At 44.4% G+C, this 19,925-nt stretch overlaps 1 protein-coding gene across 12 annotated transcripts in view; it reads left to right on the top strand.

Moving 5' to 3' along the window:
* Nucleotides 1-19,925, top strand: part of oxr1a (oxidation resistance 1a) — an 894,274-nt gene that overhangs the window by 849,107 nt on the left and 25,242 nt on the right. For 8 of the 12 annotated variants that reach the window (XM_078216653.1, XM_078216650.1, XM_078216651.1 and 5 more), the window contains one exon: nt 4,287-4,360. The exons of the other annotated variants lie outside the window; for them this stretch is intronic. In XM_078216653.1, the coding sequence (XP_078072779.1) occupies nt 4,287-4,360 (74 nt within the window). The remainder of the gene's footprint in view (nt 1-4,286; nt 4,361-19,925) is intronic. 12 annotated transcript variants of the gene reach the window in all.

Here is a 19,925-nt window from a genome sequence, read left to right as displayed (position 1 = left end):
GTCCATGCCCTTCCAAGTGGATATTAATTTTCTCCTTCAGAATTTTCTCCAATACTTTCCCTACCACTGACGTGACACTCACTGATCTGTAATTTCCTGATACATCTCTACCACCATTCTTGACAAGTGGAACTACATTATCCGTCCTTCAGTCCTCTGGCACTTCCTCCATGGCCAGGGAGGAATTAGAAATTTGTATCAGAACCTCTGCAATTTCCTGCCTTGCCTCCCAAGGCAGCCTGAGAGTGATAAGCCTGTGGAATTCTTTATCACCGGAAGTCGCTGAGGCCAAAGCAGTGTATGTTTTTAAGAAGGCATATAGGTATAGCTCTTGGTCTAAATGGATCAAAGGATATAGAGGAATAGCAGAAACAGGTTACTGGGTTGGCTCATCAACCATGATTATAATGAATAACAGAGCAGGCTCGAAGGGCTGAATGACAGTTATCCTGGATGACTCGGGATATTGAGGCTCTCATCAAGAAGAAGGAGGCACATGACATGCATTGGCAGCTGGGATCAAGAATCCCTTGAGGTGTATAGGGGGTGTCATAGTAGAGTTGAGAGAAATCAGGAGGGCAAAAAGGGGACACGAGATTGTTTTGGCAGATAAGACAAAGGAGAATCCAAAGAGCTTCTACAAATACATAAAGGCCAAAAGAGTAACTAGGGAGAGAGTAGGGCCTCTTAAGGATCAACAAGGTCATCTATGTGCGAATCCAGAAGAGATGGGTGAGATCCTAAATGAATATTTCTCATCAGTATTCACTGTTGAGAAAAGCATGGATGTTAGAGAACTTGGGGAAATAAATAGTGATGTCTTGAGGAGGAGGTGCTGGAAGTCTTAATGCGCATCAAGATAGATAAATCCCCGGGACCTGATGAAGTGTATCCCAGGACATTGTGGGAGGCTAGGGAGGAAATTGTGGGTCCCCTAGCAGAGATATTTGTATCATCGATAGTCACAGGTGAGGTGTCTGAAGATTGGAAGGTGGCAAATGTTGTGCCTTCGTTTAAGAAGGGCTGCAGTGGACTACAGGCCAGTGAGCCTCACATCTGTGGTGGGTAAGTTGTTGGAAGGTATTTTGAGAGACAGGATCTACAGGCATTTAGAGACGCAAGGGCTGATTAGGAACAGTCAGCATGGCTTTGAGAGTGGAAAATCATGTCTCACAAATTTGATTGAGTTTTTTTGAAAGGGTACCCAAGAAGGGACGGCACAGTGGTTAGCACTGCTGCCTCACAGCAGCAGGGATCGGGGCTCGATTCCCGGCTTGGGTCACTATCTGTGTGGAGTTTGCACGTTCTCCTCGTGTTTGCGTGGGTTTCCTCTGGGTGCTCCGGTTTTCTCCCACAGTCCAAAGATGTGCGGGTTAAGTGGATTGGCCATGCTAAATTGCCCCTTAGTGTCAAGGGAACCAGGAGAGTAAATGTCTGGGGTTATGGGGATGGGGCCTGGGTGGGAGTGTGGTCTGTGCAGACTCGATGGGCCAAATGGCCTCCTGCACTGTAGGGATTCTATGCTCCAAAGGTAGATGAGGGCAGTGCAGTTGATGTTGTCTACATGAACTTTAGCAAGGCCTTTGACAAAGTACCACATGGTAAGTTGTTGCATAAGATTAAATCTCACAAGATCCAGGGTGATATAGCTAAATGGATACAAAATTGGCTTGTTGACAGAAGCCAGAGGGTGGTTGTAGAGGGTTGTTTTTCAAACTGGAGGCCTGTGACCAGCGGTGTACCTCCGGGATCGGTGCTGGGCTCACTGTTGTTTGTCATTTATATTAATGATTTGGATGAGAATATAGGAGGCATGGTTAGTAAGTTTGCAGATGACACCAAGATTGGTGGCATAGTGGACAGTGAAGAAGGTTATCTCGGATTGCAAGGGGATCTTGATCAATTGGGCCAGTGGGCTGATGAATGGCAGATGGAGTTTAATTTAGATAAATGCAAGGTGATGCATTTTGGTAGATTGAACCAGGGCAGGACTTACTCAGTTAATGGTAGGACGTTGGGGAGAGTTGCAGAACAAAGAGATCAAGAGGTACATGTTCAAGTGGAGTCACAGATGGATAGAGTGGTGAAGAAGGCATTCGGCATGCTTGGTTTCATGAGTCAGAACATTGAATACATGAGTTGGGACGTCTTGTTCAAGTTGTACAAGACATTGGTAAGGCCACAATACTGTGTACTGTTCTGGTCACCCTATTATAGAAAGGATATTATTAAACTGGAAAGAGTGCAGAAATGACTTACTGGGATGCAACTGGGACTTGATGGTTTGAGTTATGAGGAGAGGCTGGATAGACTGGGACATTTTTCTCTGGAGCATAGGAGGCTGAGGGGTGAACTTATAGAGGTCTATAAAATAATGAGGGGCATAGATCAGCTAGATAATCAATATCTTTTTCCAGAGGTAGGGGAGTCTAAAACTAGAGGGCATAGGTTTAAGGTGAGAGGGGAGAGATACAAAAGGGTCCAGAGGGGCAATTTTTCACACACAGGGTGGTGAGTGTCTGGAACAAGCTGCCAGAGGTAGAAGTAGAGGCGGGTACAATTTTGTCTTTTAAAAAGCATTTCGGCAGTTACATGGGTAAGATGGGTAAAGAAGGATATGGGCCAAATGCAGACAATTGGGACTAACTTCGGGTTTTTTAAAAAAAAGGGTGGCATGGACATATTGTGTCGAAGGGCCTGTTTCCATGCTGTAAATCTATGACCTATTCCAGCTCATATTTTCTATGTTTCTATTATGCAACAGTTTGAGTACAGGAGTGAAGATGTCTTGCTGCAATTGTATAGAACCTTGGTGAAACCACATCTAGACTACTGATGCCCTGACCCAAGGAAGAATACTTGCCATTGAGGGAGTGCAACTCAGGTTCACCAGACTGATTCCTGGGATGGTGGGATTGTGCTATGAGGAAAGAGAGAGAGGATTTTTTTTTCGATACCTTTCAGTACTTTATTTCTAATCAAAAAAGTCAATTCAAATTAGGTCCAATCATGATCCCACATGAGAGACAAACGAGATCCAAGCTGACACAAGACATTGCATCCCATCTTGGGCTCGATCAAACAAGATCCAAGGTGACAGGATGAGGCATTGCACTCCCTCCCGGGCTTGACCTCACGTTTCATTGTGATATATATAAAAGGCCGAGGTGGCTTTGAAAAATTGCATCAGGTAAAGCTTCCATTTAACCTCATTGGCTACCTTGATCCTTTACTCTACCCTAGCTTAAGGAAACCACGATTGCAGACGTCAGCATACCCCAAGTGTAATGGGCTAGCCTCATGCCCTGCTTGATCATGGTTTCACCCCTGCCAGCACAAAAATTAAAGTAATCTCATTCGCTTGAAAGAGTTGATGGATCTCATTGAAGCATACAAAATGCTACAGGGCTCCGCAAGCTCAACAATGCAGGGAGAACGTCTAGGGGTGAAATTGTAAAGGCACTGGCCATAATCTTTCAATTCATTGGGGAGACAATATAAAATAAAGGGTATAATTCTAAATTTGTTGCGGACCTTGGACAAATCATTGATGATGACATGAAACAGCGGACTATATTGCCTCTTATTTTTCTCCCCTTCTATGAAAATACATTACTTCATACTTCTGTATTAAGTTCCATTTACCACTTGTCTGCCCATTCTGCTGGCTTGGTAACATCCTCCAAGTTTGAAGGTTGACTGGAAATTTTACAGAGTTGTTCAAAATCATTAAGAGCCGGACAAAGGAAACAACTGTTCCCATGAGAACAATTCTTTGCTGGCTTAATTTCAAGTGTCACCAGAGGAAAACATTTTGACCCTGAAAGAGCTTAGGATCTGGAATGCATCATTTAAAAGTGTGGTGCAAGTTAATTCAATTGCTGTTTTCTAAAAGGGATCAGACAATTGTTTGAGAAGGAAATTTTGCAGGGCTACAGGACAAAGGTGACCAAACAAGAACTAGTTGAGTTTATCTTGGAGAGAGCTGGCATAGACACAGTAGGCCAAATGGCGTCTTCTGTGCCATAAACATTATATAATTGGTACAATTCTCTTCTGTTTGTATTTTTCTTTAAATGTGTTGTTTAGTAAATAGAATTTGCAGCATGTTTAAATGAAATGTGTTTAGTGTTTCTTCTAAAAGCCAAGTAATCTCCTTGGGAGAAACAATGCCAAGCAGCTGAACAAACAGTTCATAAAGAAGGATTGAACTTCATTGTTATAGTGCAAGAGTAACAGAAGCACTTCTGCAAAATAAGTGAAGAAATATATTGTTTCTTTTTCAGACCTTCAAATGGACAGGTGATAATATGTTCTTCATAAAAGGAGACATGGATTCCTTGGCATTTGGCGGTGGAGGGTAAATCTGTTTTAATAGCACATTAAATCTTTTTCAGATTTAAGAGGCAATCAATGCAAAGAATTCGCTTTAACCTAAAATTATACAGACAATATATTTTAAATGAGCGTGCACCAAGGAGCGGGACATGGAGGGTAGTGAGATTAGTGTGGAACATGCGAATATGCTAGGGCATTTTGAGATTAAGTCCCCAGCACCTGATGGGATCTACTCCAGGTTATTGAGAGAGACAAGAGAGGACCTTGCTGGGGCCCTGACAAAGATCTTTGTATCGTTGCTAGCTACTGGAGAGGTCCCAGAGGACTGGTGAGTAGCCAATGTTGTTCCTCTGTTCAAGAAAAGAAAAAGATAAATTATCGACTGGTGAGTTTCACATCTGTAGTTGGAAAGCTATTGGAGGGGATTCTTAGGGTAGGATCTATGCACATTTGGAAAAGCATGGCCTAATTAGGGAAAGTCAGCATAGCTTTGTGCGCAGCAGGTCATGTCCTATTAACTTAATTGATTTTTTTGAGGAGGTGACGAAGGTGATCGATGAGGTTAGAGCAGTGGATGTTGTGTACATGGATTTCATTAAGGCTTTTGACAAGGTCCCTCATGGTAGGCTCATCCAGAAGATTAAGATGCATGAGATCCACGGTGACTTGGCTGCTTGGATTCAGGATTGATTTCCCATAGAAGTCAAAGTAGTGGTGGAAGGATGTTTTTCTGGCTGGTGATATTCTGCAGGGACCTGTACTGGGACCTCTGCTGTTTGTGATATATATAAATGATTTGGATGAAAATGTAGATGGATGGGTAAGTACGTTTGCAGACGACACAAAGATAGCTGGAGTTGTGGATAGTGTGGAAGGTTGTTAAAGGATACAGCGGGATATAGATCAGGTGAAGATATGAGCGGAGATGGCAGATGGCGTTTAATCCAGGCAAGTGTGAGGTGCTGCACATTGGGAGGTCAAATGTTCAGGGTAAGTATCCAGTTAATGGCAGGACTTTGAACAGCATTGATGTACAGAGGGATGTTGGGGTTCAAGTCCATTGCTCCCAGAAAGTGGCCACACAAGTAGATAGGATGGTAAAAAAGGCATGTGGCATGCATGCCTTTATTGGTCAGGGCATTGAGTACAAGATGTCATGTTACAGCTTTATAAAACTTTGGTTAGACCCCATTTGAAGTATGGCATTCAATTCTGGTCGCCACCTTACAGGAAGGATGTGGAGGCTTTTGGAGAGGCTTTGGCTTGCCAGTCAGAATCTTTTTTCCAGATTTGAAATGTCTAATACTAGGGGCATGCACTTAAGGTGAGAGGGGGAAAGCTCAAAGGAGATATGAGGGGCAAGTTTTTTTACACAGTGGTAGGTGTCTGGAACACACTGCCAGGGGTGGTGGGACAGGCAGATACGATAAAGAGCACTTAAGGGACCTTTTGATAAGCAAATGATTATGCGATCATAATCATACATAGGTAGAACAGGAACAGAGGTTCTGCTAAGGGAATATGAAAAGCTAGGAGCTAAATTAAAAAGCAGAACCAAAAAGGTGGTAATCTCTGGATTACTACCTGAGCCATGAGTGAATTGGCACAGGGTCAATAAGATTAAGGAGGTAAATGCTCAAAGATTGGTGTGGGAGGAATGGGTTTGAATTCATGGGACATTGGCATCAGTATTGGGGAAGAGGGGACCTGTTCCGATGGGATGGTACTCATCTGAACCGTGCTGGGACCAGAGTCCTGGCGAATCATATAACTAGGGCTGTAGATAGGTCTTTAAACTAAATAGTGGGGGGGAGGGTTCAGTTGTATGGAGAATTAGAAAATCAAAGGTAAAGGAGAGGGTAGAGTGCAGGTTAATGATGAGGACTTTCAACTAGTTAAAGGAGCCAAGGACTCGGGAGAGGTTAGTAAAGTTTCCAGAACATCTAATAGAACAGAGAGTATAGAAGGTGGCAGGAATCTAACCTCAGGCAGAGTAAAAAAGGTAACAAGCATGAGAAGGGAGGTGGTCAACACAGTGCAAGGAGATGGTCTGGGGAAGAATAACCAGTCAGTGACAGGAAGGGACAGAACATGCAAAAAAAGGAATGCACTAACAAATCGGGTCCAGGTAAGAAAGACTATCGTAAAGACACTTTACCTGAATGCACGTAGCATTCGAAACAAAGTGAATGAGTTGACGGCACAAATCAGTACAAATGGGTATGATCTAGTGGCCATTACAGAAATGTGATTGCAGGGTGACCACGACTGGGAACTAAATATCCAGGGGTATCAGGCAATTTGGAAGGATAGACAGGAAGGAAAAGGAGGTGGGGTAGCCCTGTTAATTGAGGATAACATCAGGGCGGTAGTGGGAGACGATATAGGCTCTAAGGAGCAAAATGTGGAATCAATGTGGGGGGAGATGAGGAATAGTAAGGGGAAAAAGTCACTGGTGGGCATAGTCGAGAGGCCCCCTCATAATAACTTCAAGGTGGGGTGGGCTATAAACAAATAAATAACAGATGCATGTAAAAATGGAACAGCAATAATCATGGGGGATTTTAACCTCCATCCTCCATATTGATTGGTCAACTCAAGTCGGACGCGGTGGATTTGAGGAAGAGTTCTTAGAATGCTGTCGCGATAGTTTCCTCGAACAGTATGTTACAGAACCTACGAGGGAGCAAGCTATCTTGGATCTGGCCCAGTGTAATGAGACAAGTAAAATTAATGATCTTCTTGTGAGGGATCCTCTTGGAATGAGTGATCACAGTATGGTTGAATTTCAATACAGATGGAGGGTGAGAAAGTAGGGTCCCAAACCAGTGTCCTCTGCTTGAACAAGGGGGATTACAATAGGATGAGGGCGGAGTTGGCTAATGTAGACTGGGAACACAGACTAATTGGTGGGACAGTTGAGGAACAGTGGAGGATTTTTAAGGAGATTTTTCTCAGTATTCAGCAAAAATAAATTCCAGTGAAAAAGGAGGAATGTAAGAAAAGGGATAACCAGCCATGGATAACTAAGGAAATAAAGGAGAGTATCAAATTAAAATCCAATGCATACAGAGTGGCCAAAATTAGTGGGGAACTAGAAGATTGGGAAGGCTTTAAAAAACAACAAAGAACTGCTAAGAAAACTAAAGAAAGGAAAGATAGATTATGAAAGTAAACTATCACAAAATATAAAAACTGATAGTAAAAGTTTTTACAATTATATAAAACGGAAAAGAGTGGCTAAAGTAAATTTTGATCCCTTAGAAGATGAGATGGGGGATTTAATAATAGGAAACGAGGAAATGGCCGAGGCCTTAAACAAGTTTTTTGTGTCGGTCTTCACAGTGGAGGACACAAATAGCTTACCAATAATTGACTGTCATGGGACGGTAGGGAATGAGGACCTTAAAACGATCATTATTATTAAAGAGGTAGGGCTGGGTAGGCTAATGGGACTAAAGGTAGAAAAGTACCCTGGTCTGGATGGAATGTATCCCAGGGTACTAAAAGAAACGGCAGAAGTAATAGCAAATGCATTAGTTGTAATTTATCTAAATTCACTGGACTCTGGGGCCAGCTGATTGGAAAACAGCTAATGTAACGCCACTGTTTAAAAAAGGAGGTAGACAAAAGGCAGGTAACTACAGGCCGGTTAGCTTAACATCCGTAGTTGGGAAAATGCTGGAATCTATCATTAAGGGAGAAATAGCAGGACACCTGGAAAAGAATAGTTCAATCAAGCAGATGCAGCATGGATTCATGAAGGGAAAGTCATGTTTGACTAATTTACTGAAATTCTTTGAGGATATAACGAGTGTGGTTGACAGAGGAGAACCGGTGGATGTGGTGTATTTAGATTTCCAGAAGGCATTCGATAAGGTGCCTCACAAAAGGTTGCTGCATAAGATAAAGGTACACGGAGTTGGGGGTAAAGTGTTAGCGTGGATTGAGGATTGGCTATCAAACAGAAAGCAGAGAGTCGGAATAAATGGGTGCTTTTCCGGTTGGCAATCAGTGACTAGTGGCGTTCTTATGTTAGAACCATAGAACATTACAGCACAGAAACTGGCCTTCTCATCCATGTACCTGTCCAAGTTTTTCTTAAATGTCAAAAGTGAGCCCACATTCACCACCTCATCTGGCAGCTCATTCCAAACTCCCACCACTCTGTGTGAAGAAGCCCCCCCTAATATTCCCTTTAAACTTTTCCCCCCTCACCCTTAACCCATGTCCTCTAGTTATTTTCTCCCCTCGCCTCAGTGGAAAAAGCCTGCTTGCATTCACTGTATCTATACCCATCATAATTTTATACACCTCTATCAAATCTCCCCTCATTCTTCTACCCTCCAGGGAATAAAGTCCTAACCTATTCAACCTTTCTCTGTAACTCAGTTTCTCAAGTCCCGGCAACATCCTTGTAAACCTTCTCTGCACTCTTTTAACCTTATTAATATCCTTCCTGTAATTCGGTGACCAAAACTGCACACAATACTCTAAATTCGGCCTCATCCAGATCATTGAAATAGATGACAAACAACAACAGATCCCTGTGGCACACCACTAGTCACAGGCCTCCACCCAGAGAAGCAATCCTCCACGACCACTCTCTGGCTTCTTCCATTGAGCCAATGTCTAATCCAATTTACTACCCCTCCATGTATACCTAGTGACTGAACCTTCCTGACTAACCTCCCATGCGGGACCTTGTCAATGGCCTTACTGAAGTCCATGTAGACAGCAGCCACTGCCTTCCCTTCACCCACTTTCCTGGTAACCTTAGACTTAGACTTAGAAGAAGACAGGGTATTCCCACGGACCTTGAGAGAAGCTAGTGTTGAACTTGCAGGGGCCCTGGCAGACATATTTAAAATGTCAGTATTCACGGGGGAGGTGCCGGATGATTGGAGGGTGGCTCATGTTGTTCCGTTGTTTAAAAAAGGTTCCAAAAGAAATCCGGGAAATTATAGGCCAGTAAGTTTGACGTCGGTGGTGGGCAAGTTATTGGAAGGTGTGATAAGGGATAGGATCTACAAATATTTGTATAGACAGGGACTTATTAGGGAGAGTCAACATGGCTTTGTGCGTGGTAGGTCATGTTTGACCAATCTATTGGAGTTTTTCGAGGAGGTTACCAGGAAAGTGGATGAAGGGAAGGCGGTGGATGTTGTCTACCTGGATTTCAGCAAGGCCTTTGACAAGGTCCCTCATGGGAGGTTAGTTAGGAAGGTTCAGTCACTAGGTATACATGGGGAGGTAGTAAATTGGATAAGACACTGGCTCAATGGAAGAAGCCAGAGAGTGGTTGTGGAGGATTGCTTCTCTGAGTGGAGGCCTGTGACTAGTGGTGTGCTGCAGGGATCGGTGTTGGGTCCATTGTTGTTGTCATCTATATCAATGATCTGGATGATAATGTGGTAAATTGGATCAGCAAGTTTGCTGATGATACAAAGATTGGAGGTGTAGTGGACGGTTTGAGGAAGGTTTTCAAAGCTTGCAGAGGGATTTGGACCAACTAGAAAAATGGGCTAAAAAATGGCAAATGGAATTTAACGCAGACAAGTGTGAGATATTGCACATTGGAAGGACAAACCAAAGTAGAACGTACAGGGTAAATGGTAGGACTCTGAAGAGTGCAGTTGAACAGAGGGATCTGGGAATACAGGTACAGAATTTCCTAAAAGTGACGTCACAGGTGGATAGGGTCGTAAAGAATGCCTTTGGTACATTGGCCTTTATAAATCGGAGTATCGAGTATAAAAGTTGGAATGTTATGGTAAGGTTATATAAGGCATTGGTGAGGCCGAATTTGGAGTATTGTGTACAGTTTTGGTCACCTAGTTACAGGAAGGATGTAAATAAGATTGAAAGAGTGCAGAGAAGGTTCACAAGGATGTTGCCGGGACTTGAGAAGCTGAGTTACAGAGAGAGATTGAATAGGTTGGGACTTTATTCCCTGGAGCGTAGAAGATTGAGAGGAGACTTGATAGAGGTGTATAAGATTTTGATGGGTATAGATAGAGTGAATGCAAGCAGGCTTTTTCCGCTGAGGCTAGGGGAGAAAAAAACCAGAGGGCATGGGTTAAGGGTGAAAGGAGAAAAGTTTAAAGGGAATATTAGGGGGGGCTTCTTCACGCAGAGAGTGGTGGGAGTGTGGAATGCGCTGCCGGGTAAAGTGGTAAATGCTTTTAACATTTAAGAAAAACTTGGATGGGTTCATGGATGAGAGGGGTGTGGAGGGATATGGTCCAAGTGCAGGTCAGTGGGACTCGGCAAAAAATGGTTCGGCACAGACAAGAAAGGCCAAAAGGCCTGTTTCTGAGCTGTAATTTTCTATGGTTCTATGGTTCTCAGAGTAAAAAGCCTTGGGGTTTTCCTTGATCCTACCCGCAAGGACTTCTCATGCTCCCTCCTAGCTCACCGAAGCCCCTTTTTCAGATCATTCCTTGCTAACTTGTAACCCTCAATCGAGCCATCTGAACCTTGTTTCCTCATCCCTACATAAGCTTTCCTCTTCCTTTTTACAAAACATTCCACCTCTTTTGTGAACCATGGTTCCCTCACTCGGCCATTTCCTCCCTGCCTGACAGGGACATACCTAATAGATTTGTTAAACATGACCTACCACGCACAAAGCCATGTTGACTCTCCCTAATAAGTCCCTGTCTATCCAAATATTTGTAGATCCTATCTCTTCATACTCCTTCCAATAATTTACCTACTACTGGCGTCAAACTTACCGGCCTATAATTTCCCGCATTACTTTTTGAGCCTTTTTTAAACAACGGAACAACATGAGCTATCCTCCAATCATCCGGCACCTCACCTGTGGATACCGACATTTTCAATATATCTGCCAGGGCCCCTGCAATTTCAACATTAGCCTCCTTCAAGGTCCGAGGGAATACCCTGTCCGGTCCTGGGGATTTATCTACTCTGATTTGCCTCAAGACAGCAAGCACCTCCTCCCCTTTAATCTGTACAGGTTCCATGACCTCCCTACTGGTTTGCCTTGTTTCCATAGACTCCATGCCAGTTTCCTTAGTAAATACGGATGCAAAAAACCCATTTAATATCTCCCCCATTTCTTTTGGTTCCATACATAGCCGACCACTCTGATCTTCAAGAGGACCAATTTTATCTCTTACTATCCTTTTGCTCTTAATATACCTGTGGAAGCTCTTAGGATTATCCTTCACCTTGTCTGCCAAAACAACGTCATGTCTTTTAGCCCTCCAGATTTCTTTCTTAAGTAGTTTCTTGCACTTTTTATACTCCTCAAGCATCTTATTTGCTCCCTGTTGCCTATACATGTCATACATCTCTCTCTTCTTTATCAGAGTTCCAATATCCCTCGAGAACCAAGGTTCCTTATTCTTATTCACTTTGCCTTTAATCTGACAGGAACATACAAACTCTGCACTGTCAAAATTTCTCCTTTGAAGGCCTCCCACTTACCAATCACATCCTTGCCAGAGAACAGCCTGTCCCAATCCACGCTTTTTAGATCCTTTCTCATTTCTTCAAATTTGGCCTTTTTCCAGTTTAGAACCTCAACCCGAGGACCAGATCTATCTTTATCCATGATCAAGTTGAAACTAATGGCGTTATGATCACTGGAACCAAAGTGTTCCCCTACACACACTTCCGTCACTTGTCCTAACTCGTTCCCTAATAGGAGATCTAATACTGCATCCTGTCTAGTTGGTACCTGTATGTATTGATTTAGAAAATTTTCCTGCACACATTTTACAAACTCTAACCCGTCTAGACCTTTAACAGTATGGGAGTCCCAATCTATATGTTCTTGTATGTGAGGAATAGAGGGATGTGAACCAAGGGCATGCAGAAGAGATTAGTTTAATTTGGTATCATGTTCGTCATGACATCATGGCCGAAGGGCTTGTTCCTGTTCTATGAATGCTGTTATTGGCATTGCAAGGGCAATGTATATCTACTTTTAATAGCCTCTAATCAGACCTCGGAGCACCTCATACAATGAGTTTATGTTAACCCTGTTCATTGTTATGTAGGAAACCCAGCATATCCCACAAAGAGCAATGTGATGGATGGGCTGTTAATCTGTAAATGGCTGATGCTTGAAGTACTTCTCGCTTTTCAAATAGAGTGAATCATAGAATCCTACAGTGCAGAAAGAGGCCATTCGGCCCATCGAGTCTGCACCAACCACAATCCCACCCAGGCCCTCTCCACATATTCCTACATATTTACCTACTAAACCCTCTAACCTATGCATCCCGGGACACTAAGGGGCAATTTAGAATGGCCAATCAACCTAGCCCGCACCTCTTTGGACTGTGGGAGGAAACCAGAGCACCCGGAGGAAACCCACGCAGACACGGGGAGAATGTGCAAACTCCACACAGACAGCGACCCGAGCCGGGATTCGAACCCATGTCCCCGGAGCTGTGAAGCAACAGTGCTAACCACTGTGCTACCGTGCCGCCCCGTGCTGGAGGCTGACCTTTAAGAACAAAGAACAATACAGCACAGGAACAGGCCCTTCGGCCCTCCAAGCCCGCGCCGCTCCCCGGTCCAGGATTGAATCCTGAATCCAGGATCCCCGCCCAATTTTCCAGCCTATCTACATACCAATATCCTATCCACCGAGCTGTCCCTCACAGCTACGATGCTTTGTTCATTACAACCTATTAACTCACCCCCACCCCCCTATTCCAGACCATGTGATCCCCAGGGAGAGGCGAAAACCCAGAGTGAAAAACCCCAGGGCCAATATGGGGAAAAAAAAAAATCTGGGAAATTCCTCTCCGACCCCCTGAGGCGATCGAAACGAGTCCAGGAGATCACAATGGCCCTGATTGGAAAATGCTTCCCAACCCTAGTCATTTCCACTTCCATGAACACCATATGAATTCCCTGCCCCCGAGACAGGTTCCCAACTATCTGCAGTCTCGCTCTGTACTGGCACCAGCAAGATGATCATAGAATGAAGCCTTGAAACGAGAAACAAGGAACAATTAGCCCGCGCCGCTCCCTGGTCCAAACTAGACCACTCTTTTGTATCCCTCCATTCCCACTCCGGTCATATAGCTGTCTAGATAAGTCTTAAACGTTCCCAGTGTGTCCGCCTCCACCACCTTGCCCGGCAACACATTCCAGGCCCCCACGACCCTCTGTGTGAAATATGTCCTTCTGATATCTGTGTTAAACCTCCCCCCCTACAAAGAACAAAGAACAGTACAGCACAGGAAACAGGCCTTCGGCCCTCCAAGCCTGTGCCGCTCCTTGGTCCAACTAGACCAATCGTTTGTATCCCTCCATTCCCAGGCTGCTCATGTGACTATCCAGGTAAGTCTTAAACGATGTCAGCGTGCCTGCCTCCACCACCCTACTTGGCAGCGCATTCCAGGCCCCCACCACCCTCTGTGTAAAAAACGTCCCTCTGATGTCTGAGTTATACTTCGCCCCTCTCAGCTTGAGCCCGTGACCCCTCGTGATCGTCACCTCCGACCTGGGAAAAAGCTTCCCACTGTTCACCCTATCTATACCCTTCATAATCTTGTATACCTCTATTAGATCTCCCCTCATTCTCCGTCTTTCCAAGGAGAACAACCCCAGTCTACCCAATCTCTCCTCATAGCTAAGACCCTCCATACCAGGCAACATCCTGGTAAACCTTCTCTGCACTCTCTCCAATGCCTCCACGTCCTTCTGGTAGTGCGGCGACCAGAACTGGACGCAGTACTCCAAATGCGGCCTAACCAGCGTTCTATACAGCTGCATCATCAGACTCCAGCTTTTATACTCTATACCCCGTCCTATAAAGGCAAGCATACCATATGCCTTCTTCACCACCTTCTCCACCTGTGTTGCCACCTTCAAGGATTTGTGGACTTGCACACCTAGGTCCCTCTGTGTTTCTATACTCCTGATGACTCTGCCATTTATTGCATAACTCCTCCCTACATTATTTCTTCCAAAATGCATCACTTCGCATTTATCCGGATTAAATTCCATCTGCCACCTCTCCGCCCAATTTTCCAGCCTATCTATATCCTGCTGTATTGCCCGACAATGCTCTTCGCTATCCGCAATTCCAGCCATCTTTGTGTCATCCGCAAACTTGCTGATTACACCAGTTACACCTTCTTCCAAATCATTTATATATATCACAAATAGCAGAGGTCCCAGTACAGAGCCCTGCGGAACACCACTGGTCACAGACCTCCAGCCGGAAAAAGACCCTTCGACCACTACCCTCTGTCTCCTATGGCCAAGCCAGTTCTCCACCCATCGAGCCACTTCTCCTTGTATCCCATGAGCCTTAACCTTCTTAACCAACCTGCCATGTGGGACTTTGTCAAATGCCTTTAAATGACTTGAATATTATTTTTCTCATTGTTTGATGGTACTTCCCAAAACAATTGATTGTCAGCACCTTTGCTGAAATGTCTCCATTTTAAAATAATTCTCCCCCATATAATGGGAATTTGTGATACATCCACTGGGCACAAACATTCTGAATGAGAATTCCCATTCACTTATATTTTAAAAATGCAAGGTTAAAACACAGTCTTTGGAAAAGCAATCAAATACTCAAAATGGCCAAGTAGTTTCAATAGAGATATCTCGCTGAATACAGAATTATATTTCCCGTGATTAATTAATAACTGTCAGTAATTCAAAGAACAAAGAAAATTACAGCACAGGAACAGGCCCTTCGGCCCTCCAAGCCTGCACCGACCATGCTGCCCGACTTAACTAAAACCCCCTACCCTTCCGGGGACCATATCCCTCTATTCCCATCCTATTCATGTACTTGTCAAGACATCCCTTAAAAGTCACTACCGTATCTGCTTCCACTACCTCCCCCGGCAACGAGTTCCAGGCACCCTCTGTGTAAAACATCTGCCTCGTACATCTCCTTTAAACCTTGCCCCTCACACCTTCAACCTATGCCCCCTAGTAATTGACTCTTCCACCCTGGGAAAAAGCTTCTGACTATCCACTCTGTCCATGCCTCTGATAATCTTGTAGACTTCTATCAGGTCTCCCCTCAACCTCCATCGCTCCAGTGAGAACAAACCAGGTTTCTCCAACCTCTCCTCGTAGCTAATGCCCTCCACACCAGGCCACATCCTGGTAAATCTTTTCTTTACCCTCTCAAGTTTCCACATCCTTCTGGTAGTGTGGCAACCAGAATTGAACACTATATTCCAAGTGCGGCCTAACTAAGGTTCTATAAAGCTGCAACATGACTTGCCAAGTTTTAAACTCAGTACCACGGCCGATGAAGGCAAGCATGCCGTATGCCTTCTTGACTACCTTCTCCACCTGCATTGCCACTTTCAGTGACCTGTGTACCTGTACACCCAGATCCCTTTGCCTATCAATACTCTTAAGGGTTCTGCCATTTACTGTATATGTTCTATCTGTATTAGACCTTACAAAATGCATTACCTCACATTTGTCCGGATTAGACTCCATCTGCCATCTCTCCGCCCAAGTATCCAACTGATCTATATCCTGCTGTATCCTCTGATGGTCCTCATCGCTATCTGCAAATCCACCAAGCTTTGTGTCATCCGCAAACTTACTAATCAAACCAGTTACATTTTCCTCCAAATCATTTTGTCTATATTACAAACAGCAAAGCTCCAGCACTGATCCCTGAGGAACTCCACTTGTCACAGCCCTCCATTCAGTCCAAAGATGTGCGGGTTAGGTTGATTGGCCATGCTAAAATTGCCCTTAGTGTCCTGGGATGCGTAGGTTAGAGGGATTAATGGGTAAATATGTAGGGATATGGGGATAGGGCCTGGGTGGGATTGTGGTCGGTGCAGACTCGATGGGCCAAATGGCCTCTCTCTGTGCTGTAGGGTTTCTAAGATTTCTAAGAAACGCACCCTTCCACTGTTACCCTCTCTTCTTTGACAGAGCCAGTTTTGTATCCACCTTGCCAGCTCACCTCTGATCCCATGCGACTTCACCTTCTGCACCAGTCTGCCATGAGGAACCTTGTTAAAGGCCTTACTGAAGTCCATGTAGACAACATCCACTGCCCTACCCTCATCAATCATCTTTGTCGCTTCCCCGAAAAACTCGATCAAGTTCGTGACACATGACCTCCCCTTCACAAAACCATGTTGTATCTCACTAATACGTCCACTTATTTCCAAGTGGGAATAAAGCCTACCTCGAAGAATCCTCTCCAATAATTTCCCTACCACTGATGTAAGGCTCACCGGCCTGTAATTACCTGGATTATTCTTGCTACCCTTCTTAAACAAGGAAACAACATTGGCTATTCTCCAATCCTCTGGGACCTCCCCTGTAGTCAGGGGATTCCTTCTAATTCCTTCTGATTCTATTCATATGTGATGCCTGGCAACTCTTTTTGCATTTTTCAGTTTTCTAATCTGAAACATATTTCATGTGCAAAACCTGATCAAATTTTTAGATGAATGCCTTTAGACTTCCAGAAGGCATCTGGTAAGGTCCCTCATATGACACCATCAAATGAATTTGAAGCTCATGGAATTAAAGGCAAATTATTGGCCTGGATTAGTAATTGTCTTATTGTCAGAATACAGATAATGGCGAATTACAACTAATTGTGATGATTTACAAGGGGTCTCAACATTATAAGCAGAGTTATTGGTGAATGGGCAAATTTGGAAATGAATTTTCATGTCGGCAAATATGAGATTATCCACCTTGGGCCCAAAAGGGCTAGAACAAGATGTAAATGGTGAAAAACTGGAAATAGTGGAGGTCCAAACAGACTTGGTTTCAAGGGATAATTAAAATGTTGTGAGCGTCAAAGAACCAAACTTTCTAAATTATCCCAATGAAGATTTCACTTTTAAAACTTATACCAAATCCAAAATCAACATAAATTAAACACAGATTCCCTACCATGCAGAAGCAGGCCATTCGGCCCATCGAGTCTGCACCAACTAGAGTCATCGGGGTTTCCAGCATGGAAACAGGTCCTTTGGCCCAACTTGTCCATACCGCCCAGTTTTTACCATTAAGCTGGTCCCAATTGCTCACGTTTGGCCCTCTATACCAATCTTACTCATGTAACTGACTAAATTCTTTTTAAAAGACAAAATTGTACCCACCTCCACTACTAACTCTGGCAACTCGTTCCAGACACTCTCAACCCTCTGTGTGGAAATAATTGCCCCTCTGGACCCTTTTGTATCACTCCCCTTGCGTTCTTGTCAGAATGAAGGATAAGTATGGCAATTTCAGGAATCTTAGATAACAAGAGATATTGTGAACCTTGTTAAAAAGAAAAAGGAAGCATTTGTCAAGGCTAGGAGGCTGGGAAGACACGAAGCAAGTGTGGAATACAAGGAAAGCAGAAAGAGACTTGAGTAAGGAGGGCTAAAGGAGGTCACGAAAAGTCATTTGCCAGCAGGATTAAGGAAAATCCCAAGGCTTTTTAGGGTTGACCCACTCAAGAACAGGGGAGGGAATCTATGCACCGAGCCGGAGGAAATAAGTAAGGTATTAAATGAGTACATTGTGTTAGTATTCACCAAAGAGAAGGACTTGGTGGATGATGAGTCTGGGAAAGGGTGTGTAGATAGTTTGGGTCATGTTGAGATCAAAAAGGAGGTGGTTTTGGGGGTCTTTAAAAACGGTGGCACTGTGGTTAGCACTGCTGCCTCACAGCAACAGGGACCCGGTTCAATTCCGGCCTTGGGTCACTATCTCTGCAGAGTTTGCACCTTGCCAACGTGGGTTTCCTCTGGGTGCTCTGGTTTCTTCCCACACTCAAGACATGCGGGTTAGGTAGATTGGCCATGCTAAATTTACCCTAGTGTCAGGGGATTAGCAGAGTAAATATGTGGGGTTACGGGAATGAGCTTGGGTGAGGTTGTGGTTGTGCAGACACGAAGGGCCGAATGGCCGCCTCCTGCACTGTAGGGACTCTATGATTAAGATAGACAAGTCCAAAGGGCTGATGGGATATACCCCAGAATACTGAGAGGCAAGGGAGGAAATTGCTGGGACGTGAAGGAAATCTTTGTATCCTCACTGAATACAGAGGATTGGAGAATAGTGAATGTTGTTCCTTTGTTTAAGAAGAATAGCAAGGATAATCCAGGTAATTACAGGCCAGTGAGCCTTACATCAGTGGTAGGGGAATTATTGGAGAAGATTCTTCGAGACAGGATTTACTCCCACTTGGAAATAAGTGGACGTATTCGCAAGAGGCAACATGGTTTTGTGAAGGGGAAGTCATGTCTCACTAATTTGATCAAGTTTTTCGAGCAAGTGACCAAGATGATTGATGAGGGTAGGGAGCAGATGTTGTCTGCATGGACTTCAGTAAGGCCTTTGACAAGGTCCCTCATGGCAGACTGGTGCAGAAGGTGAAGTCGCATGGGATCAGAGGTGAGCAGGCAAGGTGGATACAAAACTGGTTTGGTCATAGAAGACAGAGGGCAGCAATGGAAGGGTGCATTTCTGAATGGAGGGCTGTGACTAGTGGAGTTCCTCAGGGATCAGTGCTGGGACCTTTGCTGTTCGTAATATATATATAAATGATCTAGAAGAAAATGTAACTGGATTGATTAGTAAGTTTGCAGACGACACAAAGGTTGGTGGAATTGCGGATAGCGATGAGGACCGTCAGAGGATACAGCAGGATATAGATCAGTTGGAGACTTGGGCGGAGAGATGGCAGATGGAGTCTAATCCGGACAAATGTGAGGTAATGCATTTTGTAAGGACTAATACAGATGGAAAATATACAGCTCTGGGTGTACAGGTACACAGGTCACTGAAAGTGGCAATGCAGGTGGAGAAGATGGTCAAGAAGGCATACGGCATGGTTGCCTTCATCAGCCAGGGCATTGAGTTTAAAAATTGGCAAGTCATGTTGCAGCTTTATGGAACCTTAATTAGGCCGCACTTGGAATATAGTATTCAATTCTGGTCACCACACTCCCAGAAGGATGTGGAGGCTTTGGAGACAGTACAGAAAAGATTTATCAGGATGTTGCCTGGTATGGAGGGCTTTAGCTATGAGGAGAGGTTGGAGAAACACTCGGTTTGTTCTCACTGGAACAACGGAGGTTGAGGGGCGACCTGATAGAAATCTACAAGATTATGAGGGGCATGGACAGAGTGAAGAGTCAGAAGCTTTTTCCCAGAGTGGAAGAGTCAATTACTAGGGGGCATAGGCTTAAGGTGCGAGGGACATGCTTTAAGGGAGATGTACGAGGCAGGTTTTTTTATACAGAGGGTGGTGGGTGCCTGGAACTCGCTGCCGGGGGAGATAGTTGAAGCAGATACGATAATGACTTTTAAGGGGCGTCTGGACAAATCCATGAATAGGATGGGAATAGAGGGATATGGTCCCCGGAAGGGTCGGAGATTTTAGTTCGCACAGGCAGCATGGCTGGTGCAGGCTTGGAGGCTGACGGGCCTGTTCCTGCGCTGTTATTTTCTTTGTTGTTCTTTGTAAACCTGTGCCCCCTACAGTTAGGAAAAGATGTTGACTATCTACCTCATCTATGGCCCTCTATAAGTTCACCCCCAAGTCTCCAGGGAAAAAAGTCTCAGTCTATCCACCCTCTCCTTATAAT

The sequence above is a fragment of the Mustelus asterias genome, chromosome 7 (assembly GCF_964213995.1).
Source record: "Mustelus asterias chromosome 7, sMusAst1.hap1.1, whole genome shotgun sequence".
Lineage (NCBI taxonomy): Eukaryota > Metazoa > Chordata > Chondrichthyes > Carcharhiniformes > Triakidae > Mustelus > Mustelus asterias.
This window is presented reverse-complemented; position numbering and strand designations above follow the sequence as displayed.